The sequence below is a fragment of the Sapajus apella genome, unplaced genomic scaffold, assembly GCF_009761245.1.
Source record: "Sapajus apella isolate SASKATOON/1434 unplaced genomic scaffold, GSC_monkey_1.0 scaffold19, whole genome shotgun sequence".
Taxonomy (NCBI): Eukaryota; Metazoa; Chordata; class Mammalia; order Primates; family Cebidae; genus Sapajus; species Sapajus apella.
Window position 1 is genome coordinate 8,161,784 of NW_022436959.1, and position 21,015 is coordinate 8,182,798.

The 21,015-nt window shown below is 42.8% G+C and overlaps 1 protein-coding gene across 3 annotated transcripts in view; it reads left to right on the plus strand.

Annotated features, from left to right (window-relative positions):
• Window positions 1-7,010: 7,010 nt before the first annotated feature.
• CPVL (carboxypeptidase vitellogenic like) overlaps window positions 7,011-21,015 on the plus strand; it is a 156,477-nt gene continuing 142,472 nt past the window's right edge. The window contains exons 1-2 of one of the 3 annotated variants that reach the window (XM_032286673.1): window positions 7,012-7,126; window positions 12,878-12,899. Coding sequence is in view for 1 of the 3 variants with exons in the window: in XM_032286671.1 (XP_032142562.1) it covers window positions 7,134-7,135 (2 nt within the window). In the remaining 2 variants the exon portion in view is untranslated. Of the gene's footprint in view, window positions 7,136-12,877; window positions 12,900-21,015 lie in introns of all 3 variants that reach the window. The other 2 variants (XM_032286672.1, XM_032286671.1) reach the window with 2 other exon arrangements.

The window sequence follows — 21,015 nt, forward strand, 5'->3', positions numbered from 1 at the left end:
ATTCAAGGGTCAACTGTAGTTTAAATCAACACATGTTTCTTTCTTTCCAAGCCGGCTTCTTTCTTGGGAGGCCTAGGGCAAGAGTACACATGGAGGCCCACATATCATATGTCTAGATATGTAACATTTATGAACCAGAGAACGAACTGTTAAATGAAATATACCCTCTTACCTTGAAAAATATACCTTGATAGCAACCTAGAAAATCAACCTGAGTTTATAATTCTGAGACTTCCTGAAGTTCTGTGCTGGAACATCGTGGTGTAGAACACTACCTCCACGCCTGTCCTTCTCCTGGACATGCTTCCCTGAGCATTCCAGCTCTGTAAGGTGGCCCTTGGCCACCCCTCAGGTGGAAGACGACTCCAAGGAAGAGTGGCATGCAGGCTTTGAAAGCAAGCTTGTGGACACTTGGCGGGGAATTCTGAGGTCCTTGTTATCCAGACCATGGAGGAGAATTTGCAAATATGGAATCCAGAAATAATAAGGATCGAGTGTGTTTTGTTTTGTTGGACTGTTTCTTGTCAAAATTTACTGAGAGAAACTAACAATGGGGTGCACCAAAAGGGAAATAAATGGAGTTAACTCTTCCAACTGTCTCAGAGCAAAGAAGCCCAAAATTTAACAACTCAGTGTTAGGTCACTTTTCTTCTGAGAAGGAGACGGCAAAATTCCTTTTCTCTTTTTGCTGATAGATCTTTGGGTAGGGTAGAGGGGAACAAGCTAAGCACGGGCAGTTTACATCACATTAGTGAGCGTGGTGTCACATGTGACCAGACATGGACTGTATCCTTTAGCTGGTGCATTCAGAATCTTTGGCTCAGTAAGGGTGGATAGAGTGGGTAGGTTGTTATGACTTCCATTTTCAGATGAGGAAAGCAAGAAAGATTTAGCAGGATCTGAGAAGAGAGAATGAAGAGATCTGGTCTTCTAGTTCTTTCTCTCTCACTGCTTGGTGCTCCTAGGTGTGGCTGTCTCAGAGTCAAGGGGGAATCCTTTAAATCCATAGCAGTTAACCCAGCAGGAAGTTTTGAGCAGTCTAGCCTGCACTGCCATGCATAAAAAGCAACATAAGGTTTTATGTAATTGCTTAAGCATTCCTACCAAGAAATACCTTTTGCCCATTTTACTTGTATTTCTTTATTTGGTGATGTGACCTAGTTCTTGAAGTTTTAGAAAACCCTTCAGAGGCCATAGAATCACTTTTCTAGATAACCCACTTTGGGTCCTGCAACTCGTGATAGGCTCAGAATGAGTAAGCAGAGCACCTGCCATAACCACTATTTCCACTGGAAGAAAATAAAATAGAACCTGAACAAGATAAACAGAGCAGACTCCAAATGCTACTTCACCTACGGGAGTTTCTTTAATCTGTGTTTGTCATTTACAAAGATCTTTCCTTCAACCAAGGAATGAATGGCTTGCTATGGGCCAGACATTGTGTTGATGGCCATACATAGAATTTCATCAAATCCTCAGATCAGCCCTGGAAGGGTTGGTGGTGTCCTTTTCCCAGACATGAGAAGGCTAAGGCTTAGAGGTTAATTAACACAGCAAAGTTTACACAGCTAACGAGTGGCTGAGCTGGGATTCAAATCCCCTCGGTCTACTCCTAAGGCCATGCCCTTAATCAGTTACTTTTCCGAGCACACTGGCAGGTTCATCATACTGTCTATATATACCTTGCAGGGCTGATGTGAAAATTAAAGGAGATGATATAGATGAAAAGTGTTGGGCAAAACATAAAATCCTTACAAATATTTGCTGTGATTATTTCTCTGGGTTTTACACAGGGCTCGCTCAGCTGTCCTTCGTGGCCATGTCTATATTAATCCCATAATTTATCCTTAAACCACCAAAGTCTTATTTGCCTGGCTTTTCCCATAGCCGAAGGGAAACTGAAAATGTGCCTTTTGTAAGAAAGCTTTAACACCTGCTGCTAAAGGGCGCTAAACCATCTGGATCGTCAGAGGAGTATAGGCTCACTTACAAAAGACGTAGATTAATTTGGACATTGTTTCCCTACATAAACCAGGCATAAGGAGGCAAGCAACCCAGGGAAGGATAATCATGCTGAGAGTGGAAGCACTTATTAGAAATAATTACCATGTAATTATCCACAACTTCCCTGGAGTCTGTAGCCTGTGGCTAGTCTTAGGAGGTGCTTCTTCCTTACCAAGTGCAAGGAGATGGAAGCACTTCACTAAGTTTATCAGGGCACGTGTCTGTGTCTTAGAGTTTGGTTACTGCCACCTGGGCCTACTTCTCACATAATGAAGCCTTCAACGCCAATGGCTAAGGTACAGAACAGCTGTAGACTTTCTTCAGCGGGATCCACCACCCACCCCCTCCCTTTTTTAATAGCACAATGCTGTTTTGCAAGAGTGTGAGTGTGACACATCTGACTTCTTTCCTTAAGAAAAGTGTTTACTGAGCAATTAAATGTGGCGCATGGGGGCTATGACATTTCTCTTTTCCTGTGCCTCCGAGCTGTGTTTCTAAGCTGCCAGGCGGGACCCATTGAAGATCAGTAACAAAACTGAAATGGAACAATGGCTATAAAAGCCTAGACAAGTACAGGGAGAGACCCAGGTACTTCCAAGAGGGGCGTCGTTGCCCATAAAGTTAATCAATTCTCCTTGTTTTCATTCCAGCTCCACATTTATCTTGGTGGCAGCAGCTGCAAATGTAAAATCAAACCTACAAACTGAGACAACTGGAATTGTATTTACCTGCTCAAGATGTATAAACGAGCTGTTCTCTGTCTTCTTAACTGGAATTTCAGGAGTATAGCAAAGCTCCGGCCTATAGGTCAGTGAGAGGCATGCTTTTGTGTGGCGTCCAGATATAATTTAGTTGTCTAAGATAGACAGTTGGGAAGAACTGCAGTCACAGTCGAGAATCTTACACATTGTCATGACCAGCATTGTTATTGTTATAGCTACCATTTATTAAGCTTTTATATATGACAAGCACTTTATATGTGCTACAGTCTTATTTCTTCCTCTTAATAAAGCTGCAAGATAGCTAATAGTATTTTCATCATGTACAGTGAGTGAAGTCACTTGCTTGTGATTACTAGGTGCAAGTTACTAGATTCGAACTGAGCCTGACCCATGCTCTGAACTACTAGGGCTTAACAAACACAAACCTCCCTAGAAAATGCAGGTGCACAGAACACAAGGGCTTGGGGAAACCCTAAAATCATCCAGAGTGATCGACCTACAGTTTGAAATCTTTGTTTTCAGGAAAGCCAATCAGAGAAGAAGGCTTAACCGATCTCTTTGCAAACAGATTCATTTGTCCACCCGTGATTATTCTCAATACAAGAAAAGGGCTAAAAATATCACTTGCAGCAGTGAAATGGCCTCATTTTGAAAATGAGTTTTCATAGAATCAATCAAGCTAAATGAGGTCATTAGGGTGGGCCCTATTCCAATGTCATTGGTGTCCTCATAAATAGATGAAATTGGGACACGGAGACAGACACATGGAGGGAAGGCACTGTGAAAAGACACAGAGAAAGCCCCTGAAGCCTGAAGCAGAGATTGGATTGATGCTGCCACAAGCCAAGGAACAGCTGGGGATATCAGAAGCTAGAAGAGGAGAGTAAGGATCCTTTTCCTCCAGGTTTCAGAGGGAACCTGGCCCTGCTGGCACTTTCAGACTTGGAGCCTCCAGAACTATGAGACAATAAATTTCTACTGTTTTTAGCCAATCAGTTATAACACCCCGGGAAAACACATACCCCGTTCTGTGGTTCTATTCTGTTCTGTACCATTTGTTCTATTTTATTTTCTTTCATTAATAGATTTCCAGGCTGGGCGCGATAGCTTACACCTGTAATCCCAGCACTTTGGGAGGCCAAGGCAGGCGGATAGCTTGAGGTTAGGAGGTCAAGACCAGCCTGGCCAATATGGTGAAACTCTGTGTCTACTAAAAATACAAAAATTAGCTGGGTGTGGCGGCGGGTGCCCATAGTCCAGCCTGGGTGACATAACAAGACTCTGCCTCAAAAAATAAAATAAAATAAAATAAACAGACTTACCAATCTGCTAATTTTAAATGACATCAGCCTTTAGAGCTCAGCATACACACCCTTTCCAAGCTGGCTCCAGTCTAATTTTCTAACCTCAGTATTAGTCAACCCCTGACCCATCCTGAACACGCCTGGTGTCGCACAGTCCATCAGTCTGAGAGCACAGCATCAACCTGAGCGCAGGTGGTCTGCTCAGTGCCTGTGCTGTCACCCTTCCCCTTAGAGGCTATTCATTTTTTAATGCCCAGCTTCAAGTCAGCTGCTCCAACAGGATTCCCCTGGCTCCTTGGGCAGAGTCACTTGTCCCTGTCCTCTATTTCCCCCGATACTTTATCAGCCCCAATTATAGCACTTACATTGTGTGATAGGGTAAATCTGTGTGTCCTCTTCAAAGTTCCCTAAAGAAGACTATTTCTTCCCTAATTTTTTCTTTTCAATCAAGTGTCTAGCACAGAACCCGACACATGATAAACCCAAATACAGGGTACCCCAAAAAGCTTAGTGCAGTATTAAGTTTTAATAACTTCTTAAGTCTAAATGCTACAGACCTACAAAACTCATTTGAAAGCTTACTTCTTTTGACTGTTTTAATTATTATAATGAATGTCATTGTAATTTTCCCTTCTGATTAGTGCATGCCATGTTTCACTCAGGGGAACTGAAAAAAATGAAAATTAAAACGTGTTATTCAACATTTACAGAGCTAAACAGTGTTAAATTAAACTTTCAAATGGTGTTCTTGTAAGTTGCAGCATTTATAGCCCTGAGGTTAGTAAAACTGTAGGAAGACTTTTGGGACAACCCGTTTTTGAATAAATATCCTACAGTTTGGCTCATTCTGTGTTTACTGTTAAATTCAGTTTAGTTTTATTTATTTTATTGAGACAGAGTCTTGCTCTGTCACCAGACTGGAGTGCAGTGGTGCGATCTTGGCTCACTGCAACCTCCGCCTCCTGGGTTCAAGTGATTCTCCTGCCTCAGCTTCCCGAGTAGCTGGGGCTACAGGCACATGCCACCACGCCAGCTACTTTTTGTGTTTTTTAGTAGAGACAGGGTTTCACCATGTTGGCCAGGATGAATTTGATCTCTTGATCTCGTGATCCACCTGCCTGAGCCTCCCAAAGTGCTGGGATTACAGGCGTGAGCCACTGCCCCCGGCCTCAGTTTAGTTTTTAAGTGGTTCCACATGAGTACAGGTATTCTTTGGCCAATAGTTGCTCTTATACTTAGATTCAAGGAGCCCTTGTCCAGGATGCACACTTTAGAAGGCAAATTCCAAATTCCCTTCCCAAATGGCACTGAGCCTACTTCAAGGGACTGTACACCAGCAGCAGTGTTGTCTGCTGATTCTATACTCCCATGGCTGAATAGTGCTGACGCTGGTGTTCATACTCTTGGGCTCAAGAGGTGACTGGAGGACAGCTACTTCTGCAAAGCTGGACTGAGCTTCCACCATTGAACTAGAGCCCCGTGGGAAGAGAGGAGGTGGCTGCAGACCAGGAACTAGAAACCATCTCTCTCTGTACCACCATATTTAAGTGCAGATCATCCAAAGTTTCAATCCAGCATGTCATGTCAATTCCCAAGGTGTATTTATCTAGGTAGGATGGTAGAACACATTGTACTTAATCATTTGTTAACTTTGTTTATAACTTTTAAATATTTAGGTAGGTATCTGGCATACAAACCTCTATTTGTACTCTTGCCCTGGGTCCTACAAATATTAAAGGTGGGTGGACTTTGGCCCTAACGAGAAATTATTTTCCCACACAGATTTTTCGCCGTAAAGAGATTGGTGGGTAGGAAGTACTTCCACATGGAAGGTATGATAGCAAAGAATGACTGCAATCACTGAAGACACACTCTATGCTAGGGGATTTACACATCATTTTTCAGTTCGTCCTCACAACAACCCAATAAAGTAGGTACTTAGGAGAAAATGGATATTCAGTGACATTAGTTTGTTCCAGCTCACAAAACTAGTGCTTTAGTTAGCCTTAGTGGCATAACGAACTATGGGAGACTGAAAGTGACTTCAAACAATTTTTCCTCCTGACTGTTGGGTTGGCTGGGCTGCTGTACTGTGGGTTTCCCTAGCTCACTCCTGCAGCTAGTTGTGAGGAGATCTGGGGTGGGGGGCAGTGCAGAAGGTTCCCCATGGCCTCTCTCACTTGTCTGGCAGTTGACACTGCTGTTGCTGGTAATGACGACCTTCCTTTATTTTGTGTTAGCTACCGGCCATTGCAACCTCCTTGCCTTTTTTAGTTTTTGCCCCCGTACTGCCTGACTCAATGCCCAGCACTTGGTGCTGGTTAATAATAGGCATTCAGGTCACTTACAAGCAATGTGGCCCTGGATGGGTTACCTAACCTCACTTAGTTTGTGTTCCCCACTTACAAAATGGGTATAATGGAACAGAACAGGTGGCTCTGAGACTTCAACGCAGTGATGCAGGAGAGAGACAGTGCTTGGCAGGACAGTGGCACTTGGTGCACGCTTATTGCTAGTGCAGCTGGAATGTAGACCACCAATGAATGTGTGTTGCCTTTTTAACAGGCGGAGTCAAACACCATTCGCTTTCCAAATTGAAATTCCTGGCTTGCAAGTAAGTCCTAGAGTGCAGAAATAATTTCAAAATACAGGGCTGAAATTCTAAGAAAGCAACTCTTAAAAAGCGGGAGAGAAAACCAAAACAAAACAAAGGGACAAAACAACCTGAATTGCACCGCAGCTGATGATCTTTATTATTTTTTAAGATTCCACCCTGGGAATCCACCCTGGGGCTGCTCGCTTCTTCCAGAACGGGGAGCGCTGACTTGGTGGGGCCAGGTGCGCACTAAGCGCTGACAGGTGCGGCTGACTTGGTGCGCTGACTTCTGGGACCAGGAGGTAGGGAAACCACGTAGCTCTCGCCCTGTAGGTCTGGGTCATGTGATCCTACAGGAGCACTTAAAAGGCTCGAGTTCGGCAGGATCCTCGTGACTGGGTGGGGTTACCTCACTTCTGCTAGACTTGGGAAGCGCTGTCAGGACAACCGGCTGGGGTCCGTGCGCACCGCGGCTCAGGGAGAAGCACTGACTGCACCGCGTAAGTGATGCGCGCTCAGCGGGACAGGTCCTCGCCCCGGTCCCTCGGACGTAGGGAGCGCAGGGCAGGTGGTCTCAAAAGCCCTCAGCACCAAAAGGGGAGAAAGCGCGGTCGGGTGACATTGGAATGGGATAGTCGTGGCCACCTCAGAGTTTTCAAGTTGGAGCACTGGGGATGGACTGCGTGCGCCCAGCCGAGGGAATACTCTTCAAGGCCAGAAGGCATCTCCTAATCCAGGAGTCCCTCCAAGGAAGTGCGAAACTGTGGGGTCCTCCACCGCTCTTGGTGCGGGAGCGTTGGGGGTGCAGGGCACTTTCCCTTCCTCCCTCAACGCGTCTTTTGGGGATGTGTTGATTTCATGGGCTTTCAGAAGCAAGAGAAGCAGAAAACGTCTTCTATTTGAAGGTGCCCAAAGCAGGGGAAACTTGACTTTAACCTAGCAAGGAAAACACATAAGATTTTTATTCTTGGAATGTAGGATTAGGAGAAACCAAGGGCACAGGAGAAAGATGGAAGCAGCTCCCTGGGAAGTGCAGGTCAGCTTTGTAATACAGAAGCAAAAGGACTTTGGAATGTTAATGGATTTAAATCCCAGCTCTAGCCTTGGCTAGTGGGTGATCTTGGGCAAATTATTTAACCCTACTAAAGCTCAGTCTTTCCATCTGAAAGGTGGAGCTAATAAGCTTTTCTTTTTAAATAACTGTCTTATTAGAAATGGAAATAACCATAGAAAACACCTACCTAGCCCAGGACTTGGCTTCTCAGCTAAGTGTAATTTCCCTTATCAGTTGTAATTGATGATGAAGTCTATGGTGAAGACAGAAAAAAATAATGTTTGAAACTCTGGCCATATAATGTCTGTGGCTATGCATGACCCATGTGGAGTCACCTCTCAGTTCCCCCACCTTCACTGCAGCCGCAGTGAGTACCAAGCAAGGTGCTTGGTTTTTGGAGCAGGACAATTCTGTGTAATTCCTGGTAATAGTATCCGCTACTTGGATGACAACAGGGACGTTATTTATCTTTCATAGCCTCAGTTTTGGCATCAGTAAATGAAGAGGGTGCCCCTCAGCACTTGCCTTCCCCTTGTTTAAATGTACAAATCTTTTTTTAAAATTTGATTTGGGATGAGTAAAAAAGATGTAAGCAGAATAAAAAGTCCAGTGAGAATGTATTTCATGAATTTGATAAGTAACTTTTAAGAAAGTTGTCCAAAAGGAGAATTGGAGCACTTTTGGAAAAGTGCACTGCACTGGCTTTGCCGGCATGTGAGAGTCTGCATGGTCAAGACCCTTTGGTTAACTGGGCATTCTGGATGTGTACCTCATGCTACTCTAAGTACAGGGGAAACCCTTTACAATGTAGTGTCGGTGTTCTTAACAAGAAGCTGTTTTATTAATCTTTTATAGGAGTTGACTGGGAGGGGCAATTAGTCCCCAGATTTATATAAATCCAGCCTATAAGTCAATTTATAGTGGGATTCTGCTAGCATGATTTTACAGCCTGAGAAATAAGTGAGTTTTGACTAACAGGCTGAGTGACTTAGAAAAGCGTTAAGAAAGTCCACTGGGTTTACCAGTTCACTCCCCACAAAAAATAAAAACAAGAAGCAAATTACACAACAATTTTAAAAATGAGTTGTTTTTGTGTGGGGAAGCATCTAGTTTGTCAGGGGAAACACTGAGTGTTGAATATTGCCCTGAGATGCACAGAACTAAGACAATGAGAGGGGAAAAACTCAGTTATTGCCTCAGGTATCATCAGATAACTGTTAGCACCCAAATACTCAAGGTAAATAGGGAATGACCCATTCTTTCTTTTTTTGAGACAGTCTCACTTTGTCACCCAGGCTGGAGTGCAGTGGCACCATCTTTGCTCACTGCAACCTCTGTCTCCTGGGTCCAAGCAATTCTGGTGTCTCAGCCTCCTGAGTAGCTGGAATTACAGGTGCACGCCATCATGACTGGCTAATTTTTGTAGCTTTGGTAGACATGGGGTTTTGCCATGTTGCCCAGGCTGGTCTTGAACTCCTGACCTCTAGTGATTTTCCTACATCGTCCTTCCAAAGTGCTGGGATTACAGTCATGAACCATTGTGCCTGGCCAGTGACTCCTTCTTAATAGGAAGTATGTTTCACTAAAGAGAAAACATGATTATTTTAGTTAAACATTTTCAATGGCTTCATAATATGGGATTTTCATTGAGTGAACTAAGAACATTTAAAAGATGTAGGCAAGCTTCTCATAATTAGAAAGATACCTCTAGAACAATGACTCATTAATGTCTATGTGGACTTGGGAGAGAGGTAAGCTGGGCAAAAAGCTGAGAACTTTTTCCTGTGAAAATGGTAATGGAGTTTGAATGTTTATACTATGTTTGCAAGTTCAAAGATGTAAACCTTAATAGACAGGTCACCAGACAGCTATCACAGCTTATCTGAACTGGAACCAGGGAATTGAGATTTCTGTCCCTTCAAAGATACTGTAGATATAACCTTGAACATGAAATCACATGCTTTCATTGCTTTTACTCAGAGGGGGGGGGGGGGGGGGGGGGTGACGGACATGGTGGTGGCGGTGAAAAGAGGGGGAAGGACTGTGTCCTTAGATCTTGGAGCCTGAAAAAGCAAATTCTTAGCAGCTTATCTTTCCAATACAGCTGGGACTTATCTCTTAACTTTTTCTCTCTAGTCTGATTCTAGTTAGTGGCTGTCTTTAAATTGCTTAGAGTTGTTTACAGGCCAAAATATCTACTTGGAACCCTGGGGCTAGCCCTTCCTCTTTTCTGGGACTTTGTAACTCATTACCCTTCTTTTAAAAAGACCGCTTGACATAGCCTTTTGTACCTGTATGATTCTAGGGAGAGAATGTAACTTAGCTCCCAAGTGATTCATTTTCTCGTTTATTCATTTAACTAATGTTTTTCCCAGTGTTTAATTATGAAAAGGTTTGAACATTCAGAAAAGTCAAAAGAGCTTTGCAATCTAGAATCTACCTAGATTCTATTATTGGTTAGAAGCCAGGCTGTGGATTTCAATTGATTAATCAACTGTCATTGATTACTTCCTACTGTTTGCCTAGAGCTCGGCTCAGCAAAGCTGTAAAAACATAAAAGGCAGGGTAGGGTTAAGAAAGAGTGTTGATTTGGCAGAGCATAGGCTTAGAGTTTGTGAAGAGATCACATAACTTTGGTTAGAAAAGTTACGTTGGAGTTGTAGGGTGTAGGACGTTGAATTTCACTGTAGAAAGTTTATACTTGATCCTGGTTGCAGGTGGGAGTCATTGAAGGCATGGGAGGAAGGGTGTTATAGAAAGCTGATTGCAGCATCGGCATTAGGCTACATTGGAAGGAAAAGGACTCGAAGTCTGACAGTTGTGTTGGGAAGCTTGGTAAATGTCTCAGGGCAAGTAAGGATTGAACTGTGGATAGAATAGAAAAGAAGTAGGATGGCACGTGGTGACAGATTTAACTTGAGGATTTCTGGTTTTTAGAGCTCAGGCATCTGCATGATAACGGCGCATTATTAAGCATCTGGAAGTTGCTGGGCATGGTGGCTCACATCTGTAATCCCAGCACTTTGGAAGGCCGAGGTAGGTAGATCACCTGAGATCAGGAGTTCGAGACCAGCCTGGCCAACATGGCGAAACCCCATCTCTACAAAAAATAGAAAAATTAGTTGAGCTTGGTGGTACATGTTGTAATCCCAGCTACCCAGGAGGCTGAGGCAGGAGAATCACTGGAACGCAGGAGGCAGAGGCTGCAGTGAGCCAAGATTGCATCAGTACATTCCAGCCTGGGCAACAGAGCAAGGCTCTGTCTCAAAAATAAATAAAATCTGGAAGTCATAGAAAGAAGAAGTTTGAGGAGAATGATGATGTCCTGTTGTAATCTGTGGGTTTGAAGGATTGATGGATTATCCATGTGGGAGTGACAGCTGACAGTGCTGATACTGTATTGAAATACCCAACAGCAATGTCAGGACTGAACAAACATTTGGACTAGCAATTAATACTCAAGGGGTGGTTGAATGAGAAAATGTGGAAGGAGAAAAAAGAAGGACAAGGCCTTGAAGAAAATCTGAATATATGGAGTTCTTGGAACAAAAAATAAATACAGATGTTCAATGACCTGTTAGTATTTTAATGGCCGTTCATCTACAGTGTTACTATAGCTGCAGTTCTCCTTAATAACTGACAGCACTCCCTGACTAAGGGACTGTATCCGCGCTAGTAAAGTGAAGTCAGTCTTTCCGGTTCCCATTGTGGGAAGTGCAGGGGGTAAGGTGAGGCAGGGGGAAGAAAAAGAGAAAGTTAAATAATTATTTATCTAGGACATTTAGAGCATGCAATGCTTTTTCCAGGTAACCCATTTCCAGATTGGAAGCCAGGTAATTTAATGAACTTGTCTCTCTTTTCACAGGGCAACACCTATTTAATCTGGGAGCTATGACAACCCGTCCTGATGGTGGCAATATTTTCCAAACCAAACCTCTAGTGTGATACATATTCTGGATCCACGGTCATGTAACCATCAAGACTCCCTTTCTTTCCACTTAATTTTAAAATTTATTTTTATTTTTCTCTGGTACTTGATTCAGGACCTTTCTACCTTAGTACTTTAGTAGCTGCTCTATATGCAGAATAAATATTCAGCTCTGTGAGCCCACTTATTATAATGACCACTGGCAAGGCAAAGGACTTGAGAGTCATTTAGCATCTTCTCTGTTGCTAGGGACTGTTCCAAGGCCTCAAATAGAAAGTGAGGGCAGAGACTGTGTTTTGTCTCTCTGCAGGTCCTGAGGTAAATGTGTATATGTATACACATAATCTCTCGTATCCCTCACTAGAACAGTGAAAAAGAGTGTGATTCTATTCAGAATGCAAGTCGTTTGTCTAAGGGCACAGAGTTTTTAAGTGGCACAAGCCACATTTGAAGCTGTGAGGGCATACTTTTATTTACTTATTTTTTAATTTTTGAAATGGACTGTCTGTTGCCTAGGCTGGAGTGCAGCAGGGTGATCTTGACTCACTTCAATCTCCAACTCCCGGGTTCAAATGATTTTCTTGCTTCAGCCTCCTGAGTAGCTGGGACTACAGGCATGCATCACCATGCCTGGCTAATTTTTACATTTTTAGTAGAGATGGGATTTCACTATGTTAGGCAGGCTGGTCTCGAACTCCTGACCTTGTGATCTGCCCGCCTCTGCCGCCCAAAGTGCTGGGATTACAGGCGTGAGCCCCCATGCCCGGGCTGAGGGCATACTTGAAATCTTGCATGCTATTCTCACTGGACTGCATTGCCTTCTCAGATACTACTGACTGTATACTAGGCACTGTGTTAGGTGTTAGCACATGCAGGCTCCTTACTGTGGCCCCTGTTTTGGGAAGGTGATGAGCAGGGAAACTCAAAGCACATTGCACAGTTTTTACTGGCGGGGTGTCTGCCCTCTGGTCCTGCCTTTTCACCCAACTTCTTGAACTCTACAGGAAGGGACAGCCTTCTATAAGAAATGCCAACACCTAAAACTGATAAAAAGGTCATGGAAGCTTCCTACGTCCCTGAGTTCAACAACTACTTCATTCATTCTTAAGATCATGCCTTCAATCCCTGGCTGATTTAAGGGTGAAGTGGAGAAAAACTCTTTTTGCTTGTATGTTTATTTCATCAATATTCTGCCCTCCTTCATTGTTTCACAGTTGTGCCTGTCTAAGGTCACTTTTTGCTTTTTTCTTCTTATCCATTCCTGGTGAGTCTTTGGAGAGAGGGTGTGATAGAATGTGGAGCCTAGAGCAAGATTACCCCTAGCTGACTCTGGAAGCCATAAGAATTAGGCTGCTTCCTCAAGGCTTTTTTCCCAAAGTTAGAAGCAGCAAGTTGTGTAGTGAGTAATAGGATTTGCATTGTGAATGGGGCCATCCTTCAGTGAGGACTTGGTACAGTGTTTATTTGCAGTGGGGCACAGAACTGCATTCTTCATGCTTAATGACAGTACTTAGGGTTTATTGGTTTTCATGCGTGTCTCTTTGCTGGAATGAGGGCTCCTTGAAGGTAGATGCCGTCCCCTTCTCATCTTTAACTCCTCCCCAAGTTTTAGCGAAGTAAATCTCTAAAGAGTTGAGTTCTGTTAAAGGAGAGAAAACTATTTGTATAGAAGACTATGGGTAGAAGTCTGTATGTTTGTCTGATTTGAGACAGGGTCTTGCCACGTTACATAGGCTGGTCTTAAACTCCTAGACTCACATAACCCTCCCACCTCGGCCTCCTAAAGTGCTGAGATTAAAGCGAGAGCCACTGCCCAGCCGAGGCCTGCATGGTGGAATGAATCAAGAAATGTGACTGGTTACTGCTGAGGGAGGGCAGGGAGGCTGCAGGGAAAGGCCTGGCTAGGGAAAAGCTCATAAGCTCTTAAGCAACAAGAAATGTAGAAAGTGAAATAAAGGTGAAGCCATTCTGAGTCACATGCAGACCCTAGGAAATACCTCCTTTGTATTTGACACAAGGGGAAATGGCAGCTGTAGCTAATTCTGCAAATGAAAAATGTTCCTGCCTGGGTTACTTGAGGAAGAATATCATTAGCAATCAGCCAGTCAAGTGGAAATAATTTGTTTTGTTTTGTTTTCTCCCCTGGTAAGTGTTGGCGTGTTGGTAGAATTAACTTGGCTGGCAGGAGAATGAACCGCCCGTGCTGCTGGGACACAGGAGCTTTCTGAGCTGGCAGACTGCACACTCCACGTGAAGCCACGACTCTTTCCACCGTTCATGTGTATGCATGTGCCTGAACATTGGTGTCTGCATAATCTGTGGCTTTTGTTTCAGAGAAAAATTGCTGGAAGCCACTGATTTGGAATTTGTTCATAGGATTTTTTTTAAATCCATGCTCAAAAACCATGTAATTTAATAATTCGTAGCCGCCACCCCCCCCCCCCCCCCCCCCCCCGCCAAAAAAAGCCCTTCTTATGTTTGTTAGGTTGTCTTATGAACAGTGACAGAAATGTGTAGGTTCGGGGCACCCAGAGCAGATGTGGAAGTTCTTTCATTAAGGGAGCTTGCGTGAATCAGCACTGTGACTCAAAGCCTTCTGCAGTTTTAGCCTGATCTCCTTGGCTGCATTTTTAGAATCTTAGATATTCCAAGCTGAGAGAGATTTGGGGAATTATATAGACCATCTAATCCCCAGAATTAACAATGAAGGAACTGAAGTCCAAGGGGAGAAGTGAATTGGCTTGCCCAAGGATATACCTGTTGACAAAGTGAAGACTGGAATTTTCTGCCTTGTGCATTCAGGAATTGTGGCAGAGCCTTTCCTGCTCATATTAGCGTATGATCTACTATAGAGAGCCGCAGCCATCCTCTATGGTCCGGCTTTATTGTCTCTTCTCTATTTTTTAGTCTCCCTTCTACCTTTTCTCAGTACACCTTTCAAGTGGGATGGATGTTGAAAGCCACTAGAACATGAGAAATACATGTGTAATGGCACAAAGTTAGGTTTGTTAGCTTTATGTGCAGCAAAGGAGGGCACATACCCATGGGATGGAAGAAGAGGGAAGAGGCATCTGAAAGATTTGGCCCGTGCTTGAATGAGTCAAAAGAGGGATCAGGGAAGAGGAGCCCGTTGGATTAGTTGCTGCCAAGTGCCCATGGCAGCTTAGGAACTTACACTCCCGGCAGTTTCTGTTCAGGAAATAGAAGGGACAAAGTGATATTGTTGGTGAGAAAACAGCAATTATTTGGGAAAAAAAGGACTGTCCATCATAATGCAGCTGCCGAGTGGCTTTGGGTGTATAGAAACACTGTCAGTGTTCTGTTGGGAGCATCTTAGGCTGATGAGCAGCAGCGCTGATTTTCACAGCCCAGGATCTGGGTCTCTCTCCTTCTTGGTTGATGGCACCACCATCCACCCACCCAGCCATCTAAGTCACATCTGGGATCATCCTAGATTCTTTATTCTATTTCAACTCTAATACATATATGATCACAAGTTCTTCCAATTTTAGTTTCTAATTATTTTTCTTATTGTTTGGAGACAGTCATGCTGTCACCCAGCCTGGAGTGCAGTGGCGTGATCTTGGCTCACTGCAACCTCCACCTATAGGGTTCAGGCAATCCTCCTTCCTCAGCCTCCTGAGTAGCTGGGATTACAGGCACACACCACCAAGCCTGGCTAATTTTCGTATTTTTAGTAGAGACGGGGTTTTGTCATGTTGGCCAGGCTGGTATGGAACTCCTGACTTCAGGTTATCTACCGACCTCGGTCTGCCAAAGTGCTGGGATTACAGCTGTGAGCCACTGCCTCCAGCCAACCTTCTATTTTTAAGTCTGCCCTCTCCACACCTGACTCTTTCCCTGCCCTAGTTCAAACTCCCATCATCTTTATTCTACATTATTGTGAAGCGTATTAACTGGCCTTCCTGCCTTCTGTCTTTCTGGCTTAAGTCCATCCTTACATTAATGTTCATAGTAGTGTTTTCAAATTGTAAAGCCCTTCAGTAGTTTTTAGTCACTAGAGGATAAAGATTCTTAGCTTCTATCTAGAAAACTCTCCCTGATCAACTCTGTTAACTTCGCTAGATTCTATCCTATTTCTCTACTTCCTACTTAAGCCTTGCTTGCTTTCCTCCTGCCTCCGTATTGGTTTTCTATTGCTGCATAACAGATTTTTAAATGCTATAAATTCCATGGCCTTTCAAAATAGTGATATAGGTGTTAAGAAGAAATTATTTAGGCAGATAGTGAGGGTACAGGAGTCCTCGGTAAGGTTTTCCTTTTAATGAAAAGCAGTCCCCAGATCATTTTCTTTTCTAACAAATAGCAGCCTGCCTATAAAATTGAGCTGTACACATAGACGAGCAAGCTGGAAGCTTGCATGGGTGAATGCCGGCAGTGGTGCCTATAGGAAAAGGCTACCTGGGTCTAGGCATGTTCAAAATGGCCACTCCGTCTTCCCTTTTCCTTTCCAACTGCATGTGCAGTAGGGAGCCGACAATGTGGTGCTGGCCAAGCAGAAAACCTATTTGCATAATAAAGTTAGGGTGAGGTGGCCAGCTTCCCTGCGTGCTATGTAAATATCACACCTGGTCCAGCCAATCTGTGGTCAATCTGTCTCTATATAAAACAGACACTGCCTCCTCAAGCCTGTCTGTAAAATTCAGTGCACTCCACAGAGGGCCAGGTTTCCCATTCAGACACCCCTCTCTGCTGCGAAAGAGAGATCTGTTTTCCTTTCTCTTTCTTTTGCCTATTAAACTACTCTGCTCCACTCACTCCTTGTGTGTTTCCATGTCCTTGATCTCGGCCCAAGATGGTGAACCCCAGGTATTTACCCCAGATGATGATGCCCCCTCAATAGGAAAGACAGCAGCAAATGAGGAAAGTGTTTGAGGGATTCATTTAATTAGGACTTAAAGTCAAGGTTGGAAACTAGTTTGGAGTTCAGGCAAGTGACAATAAGGAGCTGGATTAGCCCCTGAGAGTAGGTTTAGAGAGGAGAAGGTGGTTTTAAAAAACATCTAGGAGATTCAATTGGTGATTGATTGGCTGTGGGAATGCAGGGCCAGAGAAAAATGGATCAATCAAGAAGACATTCTGGATTTCTGGCTTTAGTACTTGAGTTTATGGGAGTATTTCCAACCAGGACAAAAAATAGGGAAGTAAGGACAAGTTTAGGGAAGGAGGTAATAAGTTTAGTTTTCAAGTTCTGCTGAACTACTTTTGATTTTTGTTAATACAATGAAAGCAATGTTACAATTCTCTGATAAAAAATTTTAGTTGTCTTCTCCACCCCTCCCCATCCTTGTCTTATCTGAGACCTCCTCTCACACTTTTACCTTTGTTGTAGCCTTTAATTCCAAATTTCCAAGTAATCTGCTTAACCTATTTCTTGATTATTGGTTTAGAGTCACACTTTTTATTTGAGGTATTTTCTATGGACGTACTTAACAAGGTGAGATTTTACCACCTTTACATACATTATCTCCTCACTTTCCTACTCTTCATCCTGTCCAAATGGTGATATAATTCTTTTTTGCTAAATCAGTATCTAAGATTTACCTTATTATGTAAATATTGCTCACTGCTGAACCAAGTAGTATACTGTAATTGCAGTCTATGTCTTGTACAGTTTTATTTTCTTCATTGAATTAAAAATTGCCTCTTGGGATTGTTCTGTTTTCCCTATCACTATTATAACTTCTGTCCAAACTTGCTGACAAAACTTTAATATCCGTTATTATAGGATTTTTTTTTTTTTTTTTTTTTTTTTTTTTTTTTTTTTTTTTTACAAAAGCTCATGCAGTAGTCAATTTTAGATGAATTTCTTCCCTGAGGACATCTCATGTGGATCCCTCTGTCTTCACTGCTCCAATGTGGACTGGCGGCTCTTTAGATCTGTTACTCTGTGATTTCACTTCCCCTCTTCAGTCCTAGTTCCCGTTACTGGGGTCCCATGTCTTCCTCTTTCTTGGTTTTCATCCTTGTTTTGGTGGACCACATTTTCCAGCAGCTTTCTGAGAAGTGGTATACGAGGAGCATTAAATAAAAATCTGGCTGGTTCCCAAGCTGCATATGAGGTGAAAAAAATTAAATAAAAAATCAAAGTCAAAATATAACTGGGTGTGGTAGCTCACACCTGTAATGTCTAGCTTCAGCCCACAAGCTAGAAGCTGAAGTGAGCTGTGATTGCACGATTGCACTGCCACTGCAGCCTGGGTGACAGTGAGACCCTATATCTTAAAAAAAATAATAAATCATATGTTTTTGAATATTTAATTATGATTGGCGTTTTGGCTGTGTAAACAATTCTAGTTTGAAAATAATTTTTCTCAGAATTTTGAAAGGAATTTTTCCCAGTATCTTTTAGCTACTGCTAGGTGCTGCTATTGAAAAGTATAATATCGTTTTGGTTCTTGATTCTTTTTATGTGATATCATTCTCCTTTTTTTCTCTCTGGAAAGTTTATAATAGTCACTTTATTTCTGAAATATGTTCTTCATTTTTTCATTTTTTGATCTGGAAACTTGATGGTTCCTTTAAATCTGAAAAATCATATCTACACCTCTGCAAATGTTTTTGTACTGTTTCCTTGATAATTTCTTACCCTGAATATTTTTTTGAGATAAGGTCTCTTTCTGTCATCTAGGCTGGAGTGGAGTGGTGCAATCGTGGCTCACTGGAACTTTGACCTCCTGGGGCCCAAGTGACCCTTCCACCTCAGCCTCCCAAGTAGCTGGGATCACAGGTGTGTGCCACCATGCCTGGCTAATGTTTTAAACTTTTTTTTGGTAGAAACGAAATCTCATTATGTTGCCCAGGCTGGACTCAAACTCCTAGGCTCAAGTTATCCTGTTGCCTTGGTCTCCCAAAGTTCTGGGATTACAGGCATGAGCCACACGATCTCCCCTGAATTTTATCTGCCATCATTTTCTGGAACTCCCGTTAGTCAGATATTGGTCTTCTGAAACCACAATCTTCTAATTTTCTTATATTTTTTTTTCCTTTTTTTTTTTTTTTTTTTTTTTTTGCGACAGAGTTTCACTGTTGTTGCCCAGACTGGAGTGCAATGGCATGATCTCGGCTCACCGCAACCTCCGCCTCCTGGGTTCAAGCAATTCTCCGGCCTCAGCCTCCCGAGTAGCTGGGACTACAGGCACACACCATCATGACCAGCTAATTTTTGTATTTTTAGTAGAGACCAGGTTTCACCTTGTTTACCAGGATGGTCTCGATCTCTTGACCTTGTGATTCACCCACCTCGGCCTCCCAAAGTGCTGGGATTACAGGCTTGAGCCACTGCGCCCGGCCTTTTTCTTCCTATTTTTAAAAGTTCTATTATTTTCCGATTATATTTTCTGTCATATTTCTATGACTTCATTGCACTGTCCTTTTATCAAATCTTAAAATTTCTATTTTTAATTTTCAGAAGCATGTTCTTGTTTTTTTATTCTGTTGTTTAATGAATGCAATATCTTATCTTCTTAAAGACATTTTGTTTTTCAGAGAGTTATTCTGCTTCATACATTGCTATTTCTTGTGAGCTTTTATTTTTGTGCAGTTTATTTTGCATTTTCTACCAAGTTGGAGGCTTTCCTCAAATGTCCATTGGTTCCTTGATAGCTATTTACATATTAAGTGTGAGAAACTAAATTGCTGCTTGGACACTGCGTTGTGTTGAAGGGATTTCTTAGCAGTTAACTGGCTCCCTGCAGTTGATTGGCGGATGCAACACGCTTTGTTAGAGGATCCTACATGTCAGTATGTGTAGGCTGTTTCTCTAAGAGAATGCAGTTGTTGTAGAGAAGAATCCTTCAGTTTCCTGCAGAGGCTGAAGAATGAAGTCATAGATCCCTTAGTGCTAACGTTCTTACTGCTAAGTGTTTAAGGGGCTGGGGTCTGTCAGTGTGTGGACTGAGTTTTCAGTAGGGTATCACTCACCCAACTTTGACTTTTTCTTTTTTTTGAGACGGAGTTTCACTCTTGTTACCCAGGCTGGAGTGCAATGGAGCGATCTCGGCTCACTGCAACCTCCGCCTCCTGGGTTCAGGCAATTCTCCTGCCTCAGCCTCCTGAGTAGCTGGGATTACAGGCACGCGCCACCATGCCCAGCTAATTTTTTGTAGTTTTTTAGTAGAGACGGGGGTTTCACCTTGTTGACCAGGATGGTCTCGATCTCTTGACCTCGTGATCCACCCGCCTCGGCCTCCCAAAGTGCTGGGATTACAGGCGTGAGCCACCGCGCCCGGCCTTCACTTTTTCTTATATTCCCAAGTTTAGAGCATCCCTGCTGAAAATGTCCAAATAATGAAGTTTCTACAGAATAAGTCTCACACTTCCTCTCTTAGATTGGCGGTGGAGGTGGGGGACACTTGAGGCTCTAAATGCTGTTACAGACTCACTCCAGCTCCTCCATTTTCAGCCCCATATTTCACTTTTGCCTTCTACAGTATCCAGTACTTAGCATTTTGACACTTTGTGTAGTTGTGTGGTGTTGAATTAGCTTATTTCTCAGTTACATTCTGCTTTTGTTCTCTGCAAACTATCGGTTCACTTTCCATCTAAGCATGTTTTTGCTTTCAGAAACTGCTGACAGCAATAATAGAGGGCGTTCAGTGGCTTATGAAGCAGGTGAACCAGTCAGTGGCTTTTTCATTGTCTCTACCTTGGATACTATATGCAATGGATTTTGAAATACCTAATGAGGGAATGCAGTGACTTCCTTGCCTTTGGATTAGCTGTGTGAAGACATTGTGGCTGGTTTGGTTTGAGAAATCATTTCTCATGTTCCACTCTCTCCTTGATCTGCCCCATTCACTGTTGTCTCTATTTTCTTGGGTGTTGGCATTTATAACTTAAAAAAAAAAAAAGTCTTTTCTCATTTTAGAGAGGTTTCATGAGGGGACAGAAATAAACAAATGTGTCCAATTCACCATGTCTCAGCAGAAGAATTAAATAGCATTTTGACATGTTGAGTTTCATAGACCCATGGGGTGTCTGGTAAAACTGTTAGGCAGGCAGTTGGATAGATGAGGGAGAAACTTGAGGGGCATTCTCATTTTGAGTGGTGTCCACAGAAAGCACTGGTTAAAGTGACGAGACTACTCTTTAGTGTGTGGAAGTGTGATAAGCTGTGAACCAAGGATAGAATCCTAGAAGAATTCTAGAAGATTCATGAAAACACAAATGACAGAAGACAAGGAGGCATCAATAAATTTACCAAAGGGGCAATGTCAGCATGTCAGAAAGGTCAATAAAGATGAAGACAATTTTTTTCTTTTGAATTTAGAAATATGGAGATTATTAATGATTTTAGCACGATGATATGCACAGAAGTCAGAATGCATTAAGAAAATGAAAACAGTCTTTTTTGCTTTCAGAAACTGCTGACAGAGCAATAATAG